The sequence below is a fragment of the Budorcas taxicolor genome, chromosome 1, assembly GCF_023091745.1.
Source record: "Budorcas taxicolor isolate Tak-1 chromosome 1, Takin1.1, whole genome shotgun sequence".
Classification (NCBI taxonomy): domain Eukaryota; kingdom Metazoa; phylum Chordata; class Mammalia; order Artiodactyla; family Bovidae; genus Budorcas; species Budorcas taxicolor.
Window position 1 is genome coordinate 161,212,576 of NC_068910.1, and position 22,617 is coordinate 161,235,192.

Genomic DNA, 22,617 nt, shown 5'->3' on the forward strand with positions numbered 1-22,617 from the left:
GAGAGAGGGAACAGAGAGGCATCTCTATGAGGCTCCCATTGTCATCTGTAACAGCTTGAAAGTGTCTTTTATTTCTCTCCCCACACCCAATTCGGCAATGTTTGCAAGATATTTGAAATTTAAAGAGAGAGGAAAAATTTTCTCATATATATATGTGTGTGTGTATGTATATACATATATATATGTATGACAAAAGAATGCCCAAGAAAAGAGCTAGTAATGGGCAAAACCATGGAAAAAATGTGTGGCATTATCTGAGCTAAACATTTCTTTTAAGGCAACAGAAGGAAAAGGAGATGTTAAGACTACAGAATGCCAGACAGGATGCTCTTCTAGAACTTTGGCTTTGGAGCCTGGCAGAGGAGTGGGCTTCCCACCCCCTCACAGTGGCAAGCGAACCTAGGGCCACGGGCCCGGCATCTACAGCACCTTCATGGGCAGGCCGGCAGCTCTCTTATACGTGGGCACTCTTGGCGTGAGTAGGGGAACTGGAGCCTGAAGAGTAGTAGAAACGATTTTCCCCGAATGCCTGGGCATCTCCAGCGCAGCAGACGATGACACAGCCCCCCACGAGGCACAGCACGGCACCAATCCAGCCCGCGTACAGGGAGTAGCCAAAGCTCACGATGGTGGTCTCACGGTGGGCGCACACGGGGAACCAGATGGTGGCAACCATGGCGCAGAGAGCTGGGGAGACAAGGAGAGGGCTGTGACTGAGGAGCCCCTTCACACTCCGACAAGCCCAGGCTCCTCTTCAGTCCACACGCACGCCGCTGGCTTCCAACCAACTCCCAAACTCAGTACACTCAGCTCTGCTCCCTTTCGGTCCCAATCTGAACCTAACGGTGGACATCTGTTGAATAAACAGATCGAAATCATGTGCCAAACTGCTAGGTCCTTGTTTTTTCAACAGGTGGCAGAGACAAAAGAGGGCTGCTCAGGCTAAGTCACTTCATTCGTGTTCAACTCTGTGAGACACTGTGGACTGTAGCCTGCCAGGCTCCTATCCATGGAGTCCTCCAGGTAAGAATACTGGAGTGGGTTGCCATGCCCTTCTCCAGAGGATCTTCCCCAGAAACAAACAAAAAAAAATTCCAATGTAAAAACCTAGAAATAAATCACTGAAGTCCAAAAAATATGCATCTGTATTTATTTATATATCTTGACTTTATATACTTATAATTCTATTCTTACACTTACTTAATTGCATTGTAATTACCTCTTTAGAACTCTACTTCCCATGCCAAGTTCTGAGATCCTTGAAGGCAGGGCCCATGTCTTATATTTGTAAAGTCAGTGTTTAGCTCAGAACAGAGAACAGAGTGTGTGCCAATGGATACCAGGTGAATGACTGGATGACCTGAACCATCCAGAAATGAGAGACAAGATGGTGCCCACTTCAATGTCCACTCTTGTTTTCTATTTGGTCAATTCACAGTACAAAGCCCTGAAGAAGCTACACAAATTCTCTTGCTGTAGAGAATACTGCCAGACATCAGGGGAGGATCAGCTAGGAGTCTGAGTTTGTACTGTGCTGCTCACAGTCACAGAACCTCCACATACACACACACACGAACAGTTCCCAGAGTAAAAGAAATTACCCATTCAAGGACTGTGACCTATCACAACAAACGTCATCATCATAAGAGATAGCCTCTACATCAGTTAGTTTTTCCCCTCCTCCTAAGCAAAGTAACAAAACAGGACAGGCAGGAGCCTATAAACATTTTTTAGGTTTTAAACCTCTACACAAGCACTGTCAAATAGGGTAGCTAACAAGCTACATGGGCTACTGAACATTTCTTATGGGGCTAGTGAGACTGAAAACCAAATTCAGAGTTTTCATTAAATTTAAGTGAACACATAGCTAGTGGCTAATGTACTAAGCAACAAAGCTCTAGAAAGTAACTTTATTCTTACTTTGGTATCATCTGATTTCTCATGACTACAACTAGACAGAAATTTTAGGTAAAGCTTTGAGTTGGGGGACTTCCTTGGTGGTCCAGTGGTTAAGAATCCACCCCCCAAGGCAAAGAACTCTAGTTCGATCCCTGGTTGGGGAACTAAGATCTCACATGTTGCGGGGGAACTAAGGCCTGCCTGGCACAATTAGAGAGAAAGCCCACCTGCCTGCTGCAACTAAGACCTGAGGCAGCCAAATAAATAAACATTTTTTAAAACAAATATTAAAATAAATATTTTTTAAAAAACTTTAAGTTGGGATGTCACATTAAAGTTAACAGACCAAAATAAAAATGTTTCTAATTGTTAGTCATAAACACTTTGATAAATTCAAGGCAGTCATTGCACTGTTTGCTACCCAGGGAACTCTTGTCACTTCAACTTAGCACACTTTTTCTGATTTCTGCTCATACTGAGTAATTTTCTAACTGACCTCTATGCCCACAGAGAAAAAATGTAATTTTTCTTTAATAGCACTCAAATCTTACAGCCTTGTACATTAGATCTAAATAAAAGATTTTTAAGTCCTACCCATTTGAAAGACCTCTTAGACTATTTCATTGCACTTGTGTAGCTTGTTACAATAAGGCTTTGTTGACAACACACTAAGCCCATCCCCACAAGATGTGTATACATATACATAAATAGACGTGATTCATGTCCTAAAAATGTAAAGATCTCAAGTGAGTGGAAGTCAGAGTAAAGAAGTGAATTTAGGGGCTCTGAATTGCTCCAACTGGCTTTCTATCAGCCTAAATTCACTCCATTAGTTGTGAACTACTCACATATTTAAGGAGTTTATATAGATTACCTAAGATGCTAAAATCTATCCATATGTTAATAACTTCACTTTACAAAGAGTAAAGCCCCATCATGCCAGCCGCTGTAATAATTTTATATGAGATTGAGAAGATGTATTTTCCTTCCGTGAATAGAGTATACTCAAAAAGACCAGCTGATCTGATTGACCAAACCTTCCCTTTCCAGCACAGGGCTTTAAAGATCTATGATGCATTTTTTTTCTTTCTCTTTCTCTGGCCACAGATTCCAAATCTGCACTCTTGGAGAACTGCTTGGCTATTGTCATCGTTATAATCTAGAGTGTCTGAGCCAGAAGGAATTGTTCTAGATTCTCCACACCAAAATACGATTCAGCTGCTGCTGCTGCTGCTGCTAAGTCACATCAGTCGTGTCTGACTCTGTGCGACCCCATAGACGGAAACCCACCAGGCTCCTCTGTCCCTGGGATTCTCCAGGCAAGAACACTGGAGTGGGTTGCCATTTCCTTCTCCAATGCATGAAAGTGAAAAGTGAAAGTGAAGTCGCTCAGTCGTGTCCGACTCTTAGCAGCCCCATGGACTGTAGCTTACCAGGCTCCTCCATCCATGGGATTTCCCAGGCAAGAGTACTGGAGTGGGGTGCCATTGCCTTCTCCAACGATCCAGCTACACAAGCTTAAATACCAAAAGGGGGCATTTGTTCTGAGATGGGCAAAAACAGCAATCTATCAAGGGTTTCCAAACACCCATGCTTGATTAGAGGGAAAAGCTGAATTCCATAGGAAAAAAAAAAGATTTGATTCCCAGTTGATGTGGCTCAATCCAATTGATCTTTCCTATAAACAATTAACTGGATTCAAAACAGGTTATGGTTCAAGTAAAGTTTTATATTTTCCAATTATTTACATACATCACACATACACACTCACACACACACATACACACACAGACATTCTTCACATTTCATTTTAATCTCACTTAACTTCCAGGTTTGGTTTAGATTTTACAGAGTAAGATTTAAATATTGCCACTAATTTCGCTGAATTCTTCCTCTTTTACTAAGCAAAGTAATAAAACTAGGTTATTTTCATGTAGGGAAATAATCAGACTCAACATATCAAAAGCAACCATCAGTCTTGATTTTGAGTGTTAGATTTTGTTAGACTTTATTCCTATATAGTTCACTAGGAAAGGGAAAAATCAGAAAAATGTCTAAAGATTTAAATATGGACTTATAGGACTGGATGAATGAGTGGGTGGATGGATGGACAAATGGATAGATGAGCGGTAGACCCATTTCTAGTCTATTCTCCTCTTCATTCACACCAAAATTGACTTCTAAAATTATAAAGCTTTGATGTAACGTTAACACACTCAAAGCTACAAACTCATGATTTACCTCATTAGAGATTTCCTTCTTTTACAATCCATGCAAAACAAGGCAAATGAGCACCAGCAGACCCTTTATTTCCTCATAGATAATTGAACTCTGGGTGGAATTCCTGTGGCTCTCAGAGACCAACCACATCAAAAACCGCTAGAAGATGACAGACCACCACACAACATGAAGGGGATGAGAGGGTCACTGGGCAGAGTGACCTTCAGTTGAACTCACAATGAAGAATGCTTAAAAACTAAAAAAGGGGGCATTTACTCAATTTGAGCATGGCTTGAAGGGAAAGAAGAATATGTTTTAATCAGTAAAGTTAAAAATGCAAGTCATATCATACTCAACTAAAAGATGTGAAATGTTAATTGAACTGGCAGTAATTTCCGGCTTTCTTAAAGACATAGAAGGCCTGCTAGACTTATTTCTACTTGCAGACACAAACACACACGTGCGTGCACAAACTTGTAATGATTCTCTCCATATCTGAGGAAAATACAATGTTTTTCTTAAAAACCCACAGTTACCTATAAAGTAAAGAACGTGGAAGGGAATTTTCATTTCTTTTTATGTCATCAGAATTTAAGCCTCTAAAAGTAAGACAGGGGAATTTTAACACTCAGATTTTTCTGTTTCTCCCCTTCTACCTTCAGAAGATGCAATGGTTAACTGCACAAGAGGAAAAAAATTCTGCCACTTGTGGGGGAGTAAAAAGGGAAAATCAGAGATAGCATCATCTGAAAAATCAAAAGAAAAAAAAAGAAAGAAAGAAAAAAAAAGGAAAAAAAAATCAAAAGAAGAAGAAGGGGAGAAAAAAGCTCCACTTTGTAGATAGAGATTCATCTGGACTCGGTCTTCTCACAAGCAAAATTCCTTGCTCTACATAAAAGAAAATAGTTTGTCTCTTTTGATAAATTTCAAATCATTTAATATAATCATTTCTTTAGTTGATAGAAAACAGCCTTATTAAAAGTTATCAATGATCTTGATGTAGTCAAACAGAAAATATTTGGGAAAACAGTTTTAGAGCAATGAAATGTTAAATGCAGTTTTTCATCTCTTTAGGATTAGACAACACATAAATATGGAGTTAAATAAATGTGATGAAATTAAATAAAACTGGCACAAGTGTTCAGCTTTGAGGTAACAACCTAGAAAGAGAAGGGCAGATAGACAGAGAAGCCTAGAAAGAGAAAAGAGCAGCAGATCCTGACATTTCTTCCTTTCTCCAATGAACACCTGTTTTCAGACTTTGTCACTTTCTATACTAAGCACTGAAAAGACTTTTAAACGCATCATTTCTAGATCAAACTAACATTTTTCATTAAACTCCCTTAAATTGCCCTGAGTTTCATTAGTAATACCGGGAAAAAAAAAATATTTCTTTATCTGATAACTGAGATTTGCTTCAAAAAAAAAAAAAAAAGTCTGAAGACTGGGAGAGAAGTACAGAGACAAAGCAAGTTGACTGTGAGTTGATCATTATTGGGAATAAGTCTGGGTTCATGGAGTTTATGACACTAGTCCGTTTTTGCGTATGTTTGAGATTTTTCACAGTAAAAACTTTTTAAAAATCCCCCTGCATGTAACATTTTAGGAGGCATTGAACACAGTCTTCCACAATTGATACTATTATATCATACGATCTAACTGGCTATTCACATCAGCTTGTCACAAAGAAGCCAGTTAACTCAAGGCAACAAGTAATGAGATTTCTAGGAACTGTTAGTTGAAGTCATGTGTACTTTGTTGTTTCTTCATAATTTGAAACCAGAAAAATTTTGGTTCTACTGTCTTCACTTGCCATTCTCTAAGTTTTGATTAAAGGAAACAGTGGTGGGACGTCACGACTTTTACGAATATCTAATATTTACAACAATCATCAAGTCAATGGAATATTTGAGTACATTATTTTCCTAGCCTGTTTTCAACACTTTCCCCTTTATTTCTATTTCACAAATCATTATCTCTTTTTTTCTGCACCCTTTAAAAAAAAAAAAAAGCTTCATGGTTATTAGTAAAAAAAAAAATTTTTATCACAAAGTTCCAAGTTAAAAACTTTCTTTCAATACAAATAGGATTCCTGGGGCCATATCTTTTAAAAGGAGGAGAGAAGACAAAGAATTCCACTTAGGAATTCCACTTTCCTTTCCTTCCATTCCCTACCCTGTCTCCCCAAGAAACACCAAAATCAAGTACTTTCTAACTTATAGCAAGGTGCAGATTTAGTCTGAATCAAAACTAAACTTAAGCATTTTCAGCTGTATAGCTTCCTGTGACTTTTTATAATGGAATAAGCCAGAAACTCAAACCATTAATCCCCATATTCTGGTTTCCATAAAGCAAGCAAAGGCAGTATTTCCATTAGACCAGGATGTGACCTGGTGTCATCTCTCCTTACCAGTTCCATGTGTGGACATGACCCTGCAGAAATTAGACGTGATGGAAGGAATACCCAGTTGCCGTCTAGGCAGCTCCTTTCTAGGTTACCTATTTCCTCTAACCAGCAACAGCTACAAAATAGCAACCATTTGTTGAGCACTTAGTATGGGCCAGACACGATGCTAAATAACTTGGATATCTCATTTCACTATTCTTACCCACCTCAGAAGTAGGCAGCATTGTCCCCATTTTATATAAAGTCTCAGAGACTTGAAGTGACTTTAACTGCCCCCGTTCACAGAGCTAGAAAGCGGCAGTCTGAGATTTAGTACAGTTGGCCTGACTCCACACGATAAGATGAAGCATCTCAAGGCATAGGTATCACCTGCTTCGGCAGGGGCTTTTGAAAAGCCACAGATTAGAATGCTATACATCCTGGTACTGAGGAACCTGATGCTCCTTGAACTACTCATCTGGCTTAAGAAGTCAGCAGCATCAGGCTCCCATTCCTTCCCTCAAAGCAGGAACCAAATCCTCACACCACTGAACTCAGACTCCTGAGAAGATAAGCTGTTGTATCAGAGACATAATTTTTTAAGCTTTCAAAAAAATAAAGGTTTCCAGAGTCAGGAAGAATGGATTTTAATTAATAGTGCTTACGGTTTTCATCCCAAGATTAGCTTCAACTCTGTTCTGGTTCCCAGGTCCCCACACCCCAGTGTGCTTGGTCAGGGACCACACCTCACCTGGACCACTGTCAGTGACCCCGAGGACCCAGCAGGAGCCCAGTGCTGGCTTCTGCTAGAAGAGCACCAGAAGCCCTTCCCAGCCACACAAAGGGAGCCTTCACTCTCTCCTGCTCCTCCCACCAGCCCAGGAAACAAGGCTCTCGGGCTCCCAGCAGAGAAGACAGGGGAGGCCAGCAGGTGTCACACTTGAGACAATCAGCTTTACATTTCCAGAGTGAGCGAGCTCGTTCCAGTCCAAACAACATCGAACCCAAAGGCAAGGGGCGACCCACTGAGAAGTAAATCCAGACAGGAGCAATCAAAGAGGATGCAGGCACCACTGGAGAGTGATGGGTCAGAGGGGCAGCCTCCCTGTGGGGTGGGGTGTCCAACCACTCAATGCCCCCTCCATCGGCTCCCCCTAGGCTGCAAACAGGGACTGAGGAGCTCCCATCCCGACCTGCCCACTCACCTCACTCTCCTAAGATTCTGTCTATATCCACCAGCCCACTTGAAAAAGATAAACTGTATATAATTTGACTAGGAAGTTTCAGACAACAGGTTGCTATTTTTTTTTAATAGCCATTATATTCAACTAGGTAATTCAGTGGTTTTCAGGAGAGTTTTAAATACCAATTTGTCTGTATGATGTTGCTTTTATGTCTTTATTTCCTACAAGATTTGGGTTCGGGATATTTTCATGTATTCTCTTTTAATGTGACTCTCATACGGATGACCAGGGTTTCTAACAATGAACACTCAACACAGTAGACCCATTCTTTGGCCTTGGCATCCTCAGAGTCAAAGAGAGAGCCTTCTGGGGCTTCTGTAACACTGTGAGGAAAGTTACAAACAACTGCAAACGTCTAGGATGAGAAGGGTTTCACCTGGATTCTGCAAAACAGCTTCCTTGCAGAACTTTGGTCTACTTACTAGAAAGGGAGTTCAGATACAGAGATCTGACCACCAAAAAGCGTCACAGGGAAGGACCCTGTGAGTTGGAAGAAACACGTGATGCTGACCCACCATGTGTTCCTCATGGCACTCCCGCAGAAGCTCTTTGTGGCTGGAACCAAAGGGTCCATGCCCAGATTCTTCTCCCGAAATTATAGAGATTTTCTGGTCTTTTTACTTCTATTTACACATACACAGGCAAGCCCCTCCTCTGAATTCTCCATAGCTTCACAAGTCTCTAAACACCTTTACAATCAAGGGAAATGGCACTGATGTCTTATGTCCCCTTCCCCCCACTGGTGACACTGTGGGTGGCCATCACTAAATGGCACTGACCCACACAGAACCCTGACTCCCTACCTTGCCCCCTCAGACACCCAGTCTGATACCAGTTTGGGGATGGAAGTTTCCTGTCCCCAGGGAACTTAATTTATATCTAACCCATATCCAGACCAATGTCTCTTCACTGATATCTCAGCACATTTTGCAACAAGAGCTGCCATTCTTAAAATGCCTATCTTCTATTAAGATTTAGAATGGTGGATATAGCCTTCACAAAAACCAAGAGATGAAATCGCTGATGAGAACAGAGCTATAAGGACCTCCCTAGGTTGGTAAACCAAGCCCCCAGTGTGCAGGTGTAGTCAGGAACACTGAACGAGCTCATGTCACATCCTTGGCCTGGGCTGTCCCTCTCTTCAGTCCATGACCTGACCATCTTCTCTCCAACTCTCAAAAGGATCTCATTGCTGGGATCCTCTGCTCTGGGAAACTCCTCCAGTCTGAATTAGATACCTTGCTCTAGGTATGCACAGCCTGTATACCTTTCCTAGGTAAGTATGTCCCACGCTCTATCAAGATGTCCAAGAACACTCAAGGCAGAGGCTGCTTTCTGTTTGCCAATATGCCCAGTGCCTACCATGGTGCCTGGCCCTCAGCAGGTGCTCAATGAAATGCATACAGAGTAAAAGATAGAGTGATTCATCACCTAGTGATCTACTACCCTTGACATCTTACTTTTCTCTTGCCCTTCTTTTCCTCTAGTTTTTCTTTATACGTTAAGTTCTCAATTTTGGTTTCACTTACGAGCCACCTGGGAAGCTTTCAAAAAAATATCTTTGCCTGGTCGGCTGTCCAGAAATTCTGAGTCAATGGACCTGCAGTGGGACCTGGGCACAGGTGTTTCCAAAAACAGACTTCATGGTGAAGCCTGAGTGGAGGGCCACCCTCTAACTCTCTTCTGTCCTCTGGTCTCTCTCTTACGTATTCCCTCAAAATCCTTTTTGTTTGTTTTTTTCTTATTTTTATGTTCAGTGACTCCCACAGACATTATTTGTCCCTCTGTCTCAACCACCAGGAAACATAAAGGAATACACATGGTGAGGGGCTTTTCCCCAGTGGATTCACATGTCTTCCTGGCCCCGTCTCTTGAGCAGCAAGACCTGAGATTCTTCAGGTCTGCTCAGAGTTGGAGTGCACTACAGAAAGCTGTCTTACCCAGAAGAATGAGCATGACACCAGCCAGCTGGGCTCGCCTGTACTTGGCCACGCCAGGCTCATGGCCCATTCGGATGCACGGGAGAACTGTGAGCAGCAGGAGAATAGCCGGCAGACCCAGGACGGAGGCAGCGATCATCAGGGCTCGGCAGGCCTGCACGTAGCCTGGAAACAAGAGCGCAGACAGGGTGGGTTAGGCCACAGGTCCCCTTGGATCCTGAATCCTGCCTCACAGAATTCAGCACCATCTGCCTGCCTTCCCTTTGTCCCACTGCAGGACTTAAAATATGTTCAAAGGTAGCCAAATGCAGGGACAAATGAAAGAGAGGCTGGGGGCAGCAGAGACTGAACAAGGATCCCTGGCTTCAGACCACTCATCCAAGCTTCCAAGATGAAGGGGCTAAGAGTTCAATTACATTGTTACATCACCTTGTAAAAGATTCAGATTAAAATCTAAATCTTCCAAGAAGTCTTCAGCTGTTGATGTGCTCTACCTGCGTGACCTTGGCCAAGTGCTTTGACACTTTCCTCATCTAGAGAGTAAAAATAATAGTACCTACGTCTTGCCAATGGAATCTAAGATTCAATTTGTAAATTCATGCAGTGCTCGAACAGTGCCTAGCACAATCTAAGTACTCCAAAAGGGTCAGCTATTATTACTGGTATTGCTAATATTATTCTGTGTCAAGGCAGTACTTTTATCTCCAGGTGTACTAGGTGAGTTTGTCCTTTAACCATGTGTTTTTAATTCACACTGTGTATAGCGTGAGGCTCTAACTAGACTAAGCTAAGGCTTAGGGTCATTTTCTTGATTATCTCCTGAGAAGCTGCAATGCTCATGAATCCTGCCCCCCAAAAAAATGGTCAGGCTCCCCCACAGTGCCCTGGACGTACTTCCACAATGGTCCATTGTCCATAAAGGAATCTCTCCAACCCCCCAAGGATTCCTGGAGAACAGACACCTGCCTTGGCCTTCGTGGGTTCACACAGTGGTCACAGCAGATGACGCAAACATACAGTTATGAACGATGGAGTTAACAAGTTGAATAATAACAGTGGCGCAAAATGACCTGCGCTTTATACTCTCCAATAAAATGCCAGGTAACTACTTTATTAAGAAACAGATTAGAATGTGTTTGATGTTTATGTAAAATAAATATGAGAAGATGCTGGGAGATATGACAGACCTAAATGTGCTGTTTCTCACTAAAACACTCCTTCTTTCCAAAAAAGGAGGGGAATGGTACCTGTGTATTCCTCCTCTTTATTCAGTGGAGAGTAGAGCCAGTGGCCTGGGGGAGGAAGAGTTAATGGCAAAACCAGAAACAAGCCCCAACTTCTGCCTTATGTGCCAGGACCCTGACACCAAACCAGCCTACCTGTGCACCAAGACCCAACTGCAAGACTGCCTCTTACAATACGTAGTTTGCAGGAATTCAGAGTCCACACTGACTGACATCACCGACATGAGTTTGAACAAACTCTGGGAGATGGCAAAGGACAGGGAAGCCTGGCCTGCTGTAGTCCATAGGGTCGCAAAGAGTTGGACACAACTGAGCAAGTGAACAACAAGAGTCCACAAGGGCACTCTCTCAACCATTGCTCACCTCAGTTTCTTCTGAATTAAGGATAGTCAATCAAGCATCTGTTGACTTGAAGACCCCCAGAAAGCAGCTACAGGTGGTCTGAGGCAAGACCTCTGACCACAGGACCGTGCCCCTGTGGCTGAGAAGCAGGGCTGGCGAAAAAGAGAGTCAGTCAGCCACCCAGATTCCAAAGTTTATGGCTCAGGCCATCCACAAGCTAGGTGCCAAGGCCACATTTGAGAATCTAAAGAAGGAGACTGAGATCAGTCCCTGTCCCCACCTAGAGTGTGAGAGAGGGGACCCCAGGAAGAACGAGTCCCTCCCTGAAACATACCCCATCTGTGGGATGGTCTGTGTTCTCTGAAAACAAACCACTTGTCACCAAATGCTCAGCAAACTTAATTGCAGGAAAAGGAAGCAGAGGGTAATTATTTGCTTCACTCAGATTCTAACAAATACCATGTCCAGCTTTTAATTAAAAAATTAATAAAACTACCATTTATGAAACCTTTACTACATCTAAGAAGGCTTTTGCATCTCTCATCTCATTTAATCCCCAAAACAATTCTGAAAGATGGAATGAAGAAGACAGATGGGGTTCACAGAGGTTAGTAACTTGTCCCCAGTCACCCAGGTTGTGAGTGCTGGATCCCAGAGTCTGACCCAGATCTACCAACAGCAGCTTTAACTGAAGGCATATCCACATCTGAGTCCCTGACCTCTGTCATTCTGAAAGTCCAAAATGGAAGGCAGAGCAGGGGAAGATGCAGAAAGGGCAGGATGCTATCTATATCTCTGAGGAATTAAAAAACATGGTAGGAGAACCTGATGCCAGGAAAGATTAAGCGCAGGAGAAGGGAGTGACAGAGGATGATATGGTTGGATGGCATCATCGACTCAACAGACATGAGTTTGAGCAAACTCTGGGAAATGGTGAAGGACAGGGAAGCCAGGCGTGCTGCAGTCCATGGGGTCACAAAGAGGCAGACACAGTTTAGCGACTGAACAACAAAGTGAAACCTGACTCACAAACAATGAGCAAAAAAAAAGCCCTAAATGTGCACTAACGGGAATAAGAGTTAAATATCACGGCAGCAAGGAGGAAGAGACAGATTCCCACTACAGAGACCTGGAAACAGGAAGCACTGAGGGGAGGCTTGAAGAAGGGAGGGCAGAGCCTGGAGGGGACGGGGGGCGGGGCTTCCCTGGTGGCCCAGACTGTAAAGTACCCGCCAGCAGTGCAGGAGACTCGGGAGACCCGCCTTCCACCCGGCTGTATCCCCTTGAGAAAATAATGGCAAAGCACTCCAATATTCTTGCCCGGAGAATCCCATAAATAGAGGAGCCCGGGAGGCTACGGTCCATGAGGTCGCGAAAAGTCGGACACGACTCAGCGACTTTCAGACACACACACACACAGAGAGCCTCTAGGAGGGAGGGAGCGAAAGGCTCATCCAGGGAAGGCAAGAGCCAAAGGATCTCAGGCAGGCGGCCTGGGGCCCCAGTTGGTCCGCTTGTTAAAGAAGCTGGGAAAGGCCTTTAGAGGCGCACCATCCTCAAAGGCTAGCGGCACAGAAGGCAGTGGTGCTTACGCCAGGGCAGGGACAAGCCAAGATTCCAAGCAGAAAACCCACAGGGGCGCCCGAGACCTTGCCAATCACCCAACTGGCTGGAGGTTTAAATCTGTATTGAAACTTGCCCAGAATTTTCACCGGGGCAGCAAGTAAGGATGGGGCTCGAGTGGCGTCGGGGAAGGTGGAGACTAGGCAATCTTCCCTCCCCTCCCCACTGTGAGACGCTCCCAGAGAGGAGGGGGCGGCCCGCGGCGGTGCGCCTTTTCCTAGGGTGGGTGGGCCCTCCAGCGCACCCGCTCTTCTCTGTCCGACCCCAGGGTGCAGAGACGCGAAGGGGAGTCGCGGCAGGCCCGACTAATACTACTATTACTATTCGAGGGGCAGAGGGTGGGGGAAAAGAGATAGGCCGCGGGGACAGCGGGAACCCTCCGGGCGCAGCTAGGAGGACCTTAACTTGGCCAGGACACCTCGGCCGTCTCCCAAGGACTGGGAAACTCAGCCTGGGCCTGTTCCGATCACAGGAATGCTTTTGTTCCTCTCTTTCCTCCTCGCCCCTGTGGGTAGATTCTTACTGGGAAAGCAGGGCGCCGGGGGAAGGTGGGGAGGGGTGGGGGGTGTTGAAGTACTTCTGATCTATCGTGGACGGTGGGAGCAGGCTGCGGGTGAGGCGGCGGTAATTAATATGCACGGAGTTCCAACTATGTGTTTATGTCCCGATTCATTACCTTCTTAGGGTGACTCGGCCAGTGGTCACCACTATCACCCCAAATTTCAGATAAGAAAACTGAGACCGGGAAAGGTTAATCTCAGGGCTGCCTAATTCCTCCTCAACAAAGTGGGACTGAAGATGTCAAAGGGTGCCCCCCAAATCTTCAAGCACCCAAATATTTCTGTGAACGCCTCCCAATGCCCCCTCCCGCGTCTGCCCAGAGGGAAAGGGTTTATTCAGGAGCAACCACTTGAGGGGCATGGGGAAGGGTCCTTACCCGGCAGGATGAGGATGTCCACCAGGGGCTTGCAGTGGTAAAGCCCCGTGGCCATGACGCAGTCGGCCCACAGCCCCTTGGAGCCCAGCTCGTCCAGCTTTCGGCAGGTGGGGATGGTGTAGCCGCATGTCACCACCCAGTCATTAGTAGACGTGGTGACGATGATGCCGATCCATCCCACGAAGCTCGTGACGAAGCCCACTACCTGCAGGCATGTGGCCACCATCGTGGCCAGCTTGGAGTCCCCGCGCCTCGCCCCTTACTAGCTGTGCCCGCGCCTGGGCTGGACGGCGCCTGCCCCTCTCCCGCGCTCTCGAGCCGCCGGCCGGCGACGGCGCGATGCGGGACGCTGGAGGTGGCGGGAGGCCAGGAGACGCTACAAGCCCAGCTGCGCGACGGGCACACGGCGGGGACAGGAGAGCGGCTGGGCAGCGCGCCCCCGCCCCCCTCTTTAAACCCCGCAGACCAGGCGGGCGAGCTCCAATCCGCGACGGCTCCCTGTCCGCTGGCCAATTGCAGGGCGGGGTCCGGAGTGGGATGTGGAGGGAAGCGGGAGAGGGGGGGCCCCGCGGGCGGGCTTCGCACCGTTAGTGTTAGAAATAACAAAGTTTGGAAATAAAATAATTCGAACCACGTCCCAGTGATGGAGAGCGACAAGAGGGCCCGCATAGGGCGCGAGTTCAATTTTGCTAAGAATTATTTCCCTTCTAGCTGCCCTTCTCTCATCTTTATCTCTGGGTCTCCGCTTTGCTCCATCCCTCCTGAGCTTCTTCCTACTCCTTTTCCCCAGCTAAGAGCAGGGACCGTGGGAATCCAGGGGGAGCCCAGTACAGTTCCTCCTCGGCCCCTGATGGTAACTGATGAGCTGAGAATGGCCCTAAAGAATAGACGTGAAGCCTTCAGCATATCCTAGTTACTGGCAGAAAGAAACTGGTTTAAAATCATCAGAGGTGGCCACGGCCATTGACATGACAACAGCCCCATTGTTGCTGTCTCTAGCCACTCACATTTGTGCAGCCGTGTCATGTACTATGTGTTTGTATTTGTTCTGTGCTTAGTTGCTCAGTCCTCCATGGACTGTAGCCCACCTGGCTCCTCTGTCCATGGGGATTCTCCAGGCAAGAATACTGAAGAGGGTTGCCATGCCCTCTTCCAGGGGATCTTCCCAACCTAGGGATGGAACCCAGGGATCAAACCGAGGTCTCCCACATTGCAGGCAGATTCTTTACCATCTTGAGCCACCAGGGAAGCCTGATGCATGTGCTTACGCTTATGTATTTATCTCATTTAAACGGTTGCTACCTTTGTTTAAACATAGGAACAATTTGTCATTTGTCCTAGGAAAAATTGTTTATACATGGTACTCATGAAGAGACAGCATCAGAGAGGTTAAGTTGCTCAAGTACAATAGCAAGGAAGGGATAGATTCCACCCTCCCATCTCACCCCTCCTCACTGACCATTCCTGGGAACCTGTCCTAATTGTCACTTTCTGAAAATTCCTACAGGACTCAAGTGTCTCATTTGTTACCTTAAAAGCTAGGCTGACAGCACCTTCTCAATGTAAATAAGTTAATACCTGTTCTCCACTGAGAACACTACCTAGCCTAGAGCGAGTGCTCTGCAAGTATTAGCTATCATCATCATCATAATCATTATCACCATCACTTTCATCACCATCACCACCACCATCATCACCATCACCTTCATCAACACCACCACCATCATCACCATCACCTTCATCACCACCACCACCACCATCATCACCTTCATCACCATCACCACCACCATCATCACCATCACCTTCATCACCACCACCACCATCATCACCATCACCTTCATCACCACCACCACCACCATCATCACCATCACCTTCATCACCATCACCACCATCATCACCATCACCTTCATCACCATCACCTTCATCACCAACACCACCATCATCACCATCACCTTCATCACCACCACCACCATCATCACCATCACCTTCATCACCACCACCACCATCACCACCACCACCATCATCACCATCACCTTCATCACCACCACCACCATCATCACCATCACCTTCATCACCACCACCACCATCATCACCATCACCACCATCACCACCACCACCATCACCACCACCACCACCACCACCACCATCACCTTCATCACCACCACCACCATCACCATCACCTTCATCACCATCACCACCACCATCATCACCATCACCTTCATCACCACCACCACCATCACCATCACCTTCATCACCACCACCACCATCATCACCATCACCTTCATCACCACCACCACCATCATCACCATCACCTTCATCACCACCACCACCATCACCATCACCTTCATCACCATCACCACCACCATCATCACATCACCTTCATCACCACCACCACCATCATCACCATCACCTTCATCACCACCATCATCACCATCACTTTCATCACCACTACCATCATCACCATCACCTTCATCACCACCATCATCACCATCACTTTCATCACCACTACCACCATCATCACCATCACCTTCATCACCATCACCACCATCATCACCATCACCTTCATCACCACCACCACCATCATCACCATCACCTTCATCACCCACTACCAACAGCATCACCACCACCACCATCACCATCACCTTCATCACCACCACCACCATCATCACCATCACCTTCATCACCCACCACCAACAGCATCACCATCAACATCATCACCACCATCAACATCATTAAGCCACCTTCTCACCATGCATTCAAGGAAGACCTATTATATGTACTTTTCTATCATGTAGAGAAGTCCTCCTTGGGTTATATTTACATTGAACAGTTTTAACTCTCTTTCATACATTTGACTTCTTGTATACCTCTATCAACAATCATGAGATTTAAAGATGAGAAGGATTTCAGGAAATACAAAACTTCCTACTCTAAGATATGGATCGTAAGTCACAAGTACTAAGCTTCCCCCTATCTCTGCTGGGTGTCAGGGTAAATCACCGTGTTTCCTGGAGAAGACTTGCCTCCAGACCCCAAAGAAATCCAGTGCACAGACAGAAAAGCCTCTGTAATAGACGCCAGAGTGTCAAGGGCAAGAGCTGCGATAATCACCCAAGACAGCAAGGTGGTTAAGAACGCAGGTCAGGCTGCCTGGTCTCGATTCCTGTCTCCACTCTTTACTAGCTGTAAATTCAAGTTTCTTTACTTCTCTGGGCCTCAGTTTTCTCATTCGTAAAATGGGAATTAAGATAGTGCCTAATTCATAGGTTCCTTGATGATTACGTGAGTTAATCATCATGTAATCATAATGATTACGTGTTTAAAGCTTTAAACAATGTCTGATACAAAGTAAGGCCTCAGCGAACCTGGGCTGCTATTGTATATGCTACATATGCTCTTCTATATAGAATTCTTATCTACATAAAATTCAGAACTCTTGCTTTGGTACTCTTATGTGTTCTTGAGTTCATGCAAGTTTGATTTGTGGAAACTACTATATTATAGGGCTATGTCCTTTTTTTGGAGTGAGTCATTATGTCTGGGGCCTTGTCATCACCAGGGTTTATTGACCTGGATGCTTTCAGGTATTTCCTTATAACATAAAAAAGAGCTTTTGTATGAAGTACAATATAAAATATAAAACCCTAGCAACATCATTCATTGAAAAAGCAGTTATGAAATCCGATGTCATGTATTTGGCATGAGCATTTGACATTCTAATGATAAAAATTAAACCAATCATAATTCAACAATGCCCAGATTTCCCACAGGTCACACACACACACACAGAGAGGCTTTGTAAAGCCAGATTTCAGAACTTAGGCACTAACTGGTAGAAAGAGTTGTGAATTTAAGATCTTGGAATGGAATTTCTTGAGTTCATAGTCTGATTTTATCACTTGGGCTGTCCATTAGCCTATGTGATTCATCTTTTAAAGTAAGACTAGCAGATGTCCCCACAGGGATATTGTGTGGACTGAGATACCTTTAACAATTGTGCAAAGCACGGTGTCCAGCACAGAGGGGTTCTCAGAAATGTCAGCTACTGTTAGTATTATTCGCAGGCAATATGGGTTATCTGGAAATATTAGTTACCTCTGATAAAGACTAAAACTTAAATAATTAGGTTATTATTATTTTCTGTTCATGGAAGATGCAATCCTGAGATTGTATCTGTGTCTAAACGATCACAGCACAGATGGACAGAAGGCTGCTCAAGGGAGGCCAGAAAAGAATACCCTGTTTGGAGGAATTAACTGTCAATAAAGAGAATGTGTCCCTCGGAGAGGAAGTTGGGCAGCCCTGCAGTCACAGAAAACTGGGAGCCAAGAAGCAGAGAGAGACCATGAGAATCCTTTGCTATCCACAGGAAATGCAGATGGTATGGTGGCCACAGAATCCAAGGATGTCGTCCCTTTGGCAAGGCTCTCTGTGAAGTGGGGAAGACCCTCAAGCTGTCTTAGCCAAGGGACTTGTCCTAAAGTCATCTGCATTCTTTGGTTGTGACTCTGCTCCCTCACGCCCTCCTCGTAATTAGAATCTGACTTCCAATATAGTGTGACTTAATAAACTGATGTTCTAGGTCTACCACTGTTCCAGGTATCCTTTTAGTTGTGAGAAACAGTCTCTCAGAGTCCAATCACGGCAGATGAGTGAGAAAAATGAATCTCCAGACCTCCTGGACAGAGGTTTTTCCAGCTAATTTTCTCTCAGAAAATTTTGCCATCTCTTCACATTTCTCTAGTACATAGCAGAGCTATTAATAACAAGGTACACCTAAAATCTTATTCAGGTCTTCTCTCCCTAAGTCCAACATTCTTTCCATGAGAAATGTCTTTCCTATGGTTTGAGCATACTTTTCTCAACCTTATTCTTATTTAAAGATACTTAAAGGGGAGGATTAGAGAAATGGTCAGTGTCCTAAACCCCAGATATGTACTGAACAAAGGATGCAGCCTGGTTAACTGTTATTCTACCATTAGAATAGGTACTATTTTATACCTAAAAATAGTTAATCAAACTCAGTGTGATTCAGTTAGAGCACAAATGCATATCATATTGGCAAATGTATTTGTGGACAGGCATCAAAAGCAAAGCTTTCAAAGGAATGGGCTCGCAGCGCCTACTAGTGGTTATCTTTTATCACTGCATAGCTGGTGAAAACATTTTCTGTGTAAATAGGAGCCTGACTCATAGGGAAACATGATTAACCACAAATTCCAAACGTGTGATCATTCAATCCAAATGCAGTGTACATTTGCTTGAGAAAGTTCTCCTCATATATTAAGAGGTATCTCTTTAGGAAACCAAACATGAAAACATAAAACATATATGAAATTACTTAGGTGAGATTATTCATTTAAAAATAAAGTACTTTTAATGAGATCCCTTTTTAAAAGGAGAAATTTCTCTTGTGGATTTTTCTATTTGGTAAGGTAAAAATTCCACATACACGTATTTTTAGGAATATTGTAGGGCAAATCCAAGTGTAAACTAATGTATCAAACATAAGCTTTAAAAATGAAATGCCATTTACAACAATGAGGATATAGAAACAACCTAAGTGTCCATGAACAGATGAATGGGCAAAGATGTGGTAAATTACAGTGAAATAGCACTCACCCTTAAAGAAGGAAAATCTTGCCATTTGTGATACCATGAATGGATCTTGAGGGTATTAATGCTAAGTGAAATAAGTCAGAGAAAGACAAATACTGTATTACTTCATTCATATGTAGAGCAAGCAAAATAAATGAGTAAACCAAACAAAAACAAACATGTAGATACAGAGACCAGAGTAGGGATTATCAGAGTAGAAGGGGCAGAAAGAAGGCAAAATGAGTAAAGGGTGTCAACTGTATAATAACGGCTAGAAACTGAACGAAGGAAGCAGCTTGGTTAACTGTTCTCCTACCATTTATACCTAAAAATAGTTAATCAAACAGTGTAATTCAGTTAGAGCACAAGTGTGTATCATACTGGCAAGGCATCAAAAGCCCACATTAAAAGCAAAGGTTTTCAAAGGAATGGGCTTGCAACAGGGAGCATGTTGTGGTATACAGAATTAGAAATATAATGTTGTATACATGAAACTTACAGAATGTTATAAAGCAGTAAATAATAAAATAAATATGTCAATAAAAATAAATAGAAAAAAAACATAAAACAAATCTTTTCTTACCCGCCCCTTAAAAAAAAATTAAATGCCCTGGGAGTCTGGGGGTTTTGTCTGGTTAGTGGTCACTGAAATCTGGGTCTGGCACGGCGCCTGGCAAGCATAAAGGTGCTCAATAAATATCTGTTGGATGCTACTGAACTGAAGTGCATGTGTGCATGCTAAGTCTAAGTAGCTTCCATTGTGTCAGACCCTTTGTGACCGAACAAGCTCCTCTGTGCATGGAATTCTCCAGGCGAGAATACTGGAATGGGTTGCCATGCCCTCCTTCAGGGGTTTTCCCAACCCAGGGATCTAACCCAAGTCTCTTATGTCTCCTGCATTGGCAGGCGTATTCTTTACCACCAGCGCCACCTGGGAAGCCCCTACTTCCCAGGCAAATTGAAGGATCCTTCCAAAGAGATTGAATTTGCAAGTCTCCAGGTTTCACTGGGATGCCGTCCTACTCCATTTGGGCTGCTATACAGAATACCATAGACAGCAGAAACTTCTTCCTCACAGCTCTGGAGACTGGAAATCTAAGATCAGGGCACCGGCTGGTAGATTCTGTGCCTGCTGAAGAGTCCTGCTCCTGGTTCATAGACAGCAGTCTCCTCACTGTGTCTTCTCATGGTGGAGGAACAAGGGAGCTCTCTGGGGGTCTCTTTTATAGAATCACCAATCCCATTAATGAGAGCTCCACCCTCATGACTTAATCACCTCCCAAAGACACCAATTCCAAACATCATCACACTGAAGATTAGGTTTCCTCATACGAATGTTGGTAGGACACAAATACACAGTCTATAGCAGATGGGACTCCGAAAACACAGCACAGAAGAAATCAGCTGGGGCTTATCGCTGGTCTAGGGAGAGGGTAGGAGACAGAGTGAAGACCTACTGTGGTCTATGCCGCCATCTGCCACCATGGACTGTAGTCCACCACGCTCCTCTGTCTATGGGATTTTCCCAGCAAGAATACAGGAGTGGGATGCCATTTCCTCCTCTAGGGCATCTTCCAGACCCAGGCATCAAATCTGCTTCTCCCGCATCTCCTGCATTCCAGGCAGATTCTGTACCTGCTGAGCTACTGGGGAAGCATCAATATTATACTATTTCAATTTTTTTTAATGGCTAGAAGAGAAGCTTATGTCTCAATCACACCAATGGCTTTTGTTGTTTGTTTCTTACATAAATAAAGATTCTATTTTATGAAACGATCCTGAATGAGAACATTCTTGGACACCAAGTTCCCAGGGAGGCATGTGACCAGGGAAGTTGAGGGCACTGGTGTTTAGAAACTCAAATTCTATTTCCTGTCTGTAAAATGGTATTAAGAATAGTAATTATTTCATGATAGCCCTGGAGAATGCATTGCTACATGTAAAATGCTTGGCGCATTGCCTAATACATAGTAAGTACTCAATATGTGTTAGCTTTTACACCAAAAAGTTAATCAGTTGATTGTAAACCTGTTTGAACACAATCTTAACCTTCATTTTACACAGCTGTGAAATTCAAAACATTTCAGAGTCTAACATCAGATGAGCAAGAATTTGAAAGGAAAGCCGATGGCATCTCTTCTCTGACTACAGGATAAGCCCTTTTTTATCAGCTATTTCTAGCCACTCTCCTCTTTCCACCATGAAGATTTAACAACTAAATTCAATTCCTTTTTAATCCACTGACAGTATTTTTGCAGGAATTAGCTTGGCCACTGGAGGGCTCTCACAGCCTCTCATTAATGCTACTTAAAATGATTCAATAAAAATAACTAATTCAAAGAATAAACATCAAAAAACGCAATAACACAACTGACAAATCTCTTTTCAAAAGTAATTCAGCAATATATAGCAAATAGAATAACATATGTATATTCTGTGATCAGCTTCTAACAGTCTATCTAAAAACAAGTATTATGTGGCAGCCTAGATGGGAGGGGAGTTCAGGGGAGAAAGGATACATGTATGTGTATGGCTGACTCCCTTAGCTGTTCACCTGAAACTATCACAACATTGTTAACTGGCTATACCCCAGTACAAAATAAAAAAGTTTTAAAAAATTATTATGAAAGTGTTCAATTAACTTTTTCAATTTACATTTCAATTAGGTGTTCAACTAAGAAGTAGATGATATCACAGTTTAATTTCAAAGTGCAAACTGCTAATTTAATCTCAAAATATCTGTACAGTTAGAGACTGATCTTTAAATTATATTTAGAAAATATACACTGAAATGTTAACAAGCAGTTCCTTGGAGTAGTGATATTGATGGGTTTTTCTCTATTGTGTGTAAGCATTTTCCAATTTTCCATAATGAACATGAGTTGATTTTATGATGAGAAAAAAAATGTTTAATTTTTAAATTTAAAATATTTTGGGGGAATTCCCTGTGGTCCAGTGGTTAGGACTCCATGTTTCCACTGCACAGGGCGAGGGTTTGATCCTTGGTCTGGGAACTAAAGATCCCACAAGCCACGTGGCACAGCCAATAAATAATTTAATATTTTCAAATCTTAAAAATATTCATTATTATAAGGGTCTATAAGGAATACTCATGTCCCTGTACACTATGTGATGATTATGTTACTACCTCACTGGCAGTCTTCTTTGGAACATAATTCAAGCC

At 43.8% G+C, this 22,617-nt stretch overlaps 1 protein-coding gene across 1 annotated transcript; it reads right to left on the reverse strand.

Moving 5' to 3' along the window:
* Positions 1 to 338: 338 nt before the first annotated feature.
* On the reverse strand, positions 339 to 14,061 carry CLDN11 (claudin 11). Its single transcript, XM_052647406.1, has 3 exons — positions 13,836 to 14,061; positions 9,690 to 9,854; positions 339 to 687 (listed from the first exon to the last, which is right to left on the reverse strand). The coding sequence occupies exons 1-3, from the start codon at positions 14,059 to 14,061 to the stop codon at positions 455 to 457; spliced, it is 624 nt and encodes a 207-aa protein (XP_052503366.1). The 3' UTR covers positions 339 to 454.
* Positions 14,062 to 22,617: the final 8,556 nt, after the last annotated feature.

Coding starts and splice junctions, on each gene's coding strand:
- CLDN11 (XM_052647406.1), bottom strand. CDS start 14,061: ATGGTGGCCACATGCCTGCAGGTAGTGGGCTTCGTCACGAGCTTCGTG. Junction 9,855..13,835: donor GGACATCCTCATCCTGCCGG/GTAAGGACCCTT, acceptor TCTTGTTTCCAG/GCTACGTGCAGGCCTGCCGA. Junction 688..9,689: donor TGTCATGCTCATTCTTCTGG/GTAAGACAGCTT, acceptor TTGTCTCCCCAG/CTCTCTGCGCCATGGTTGCC.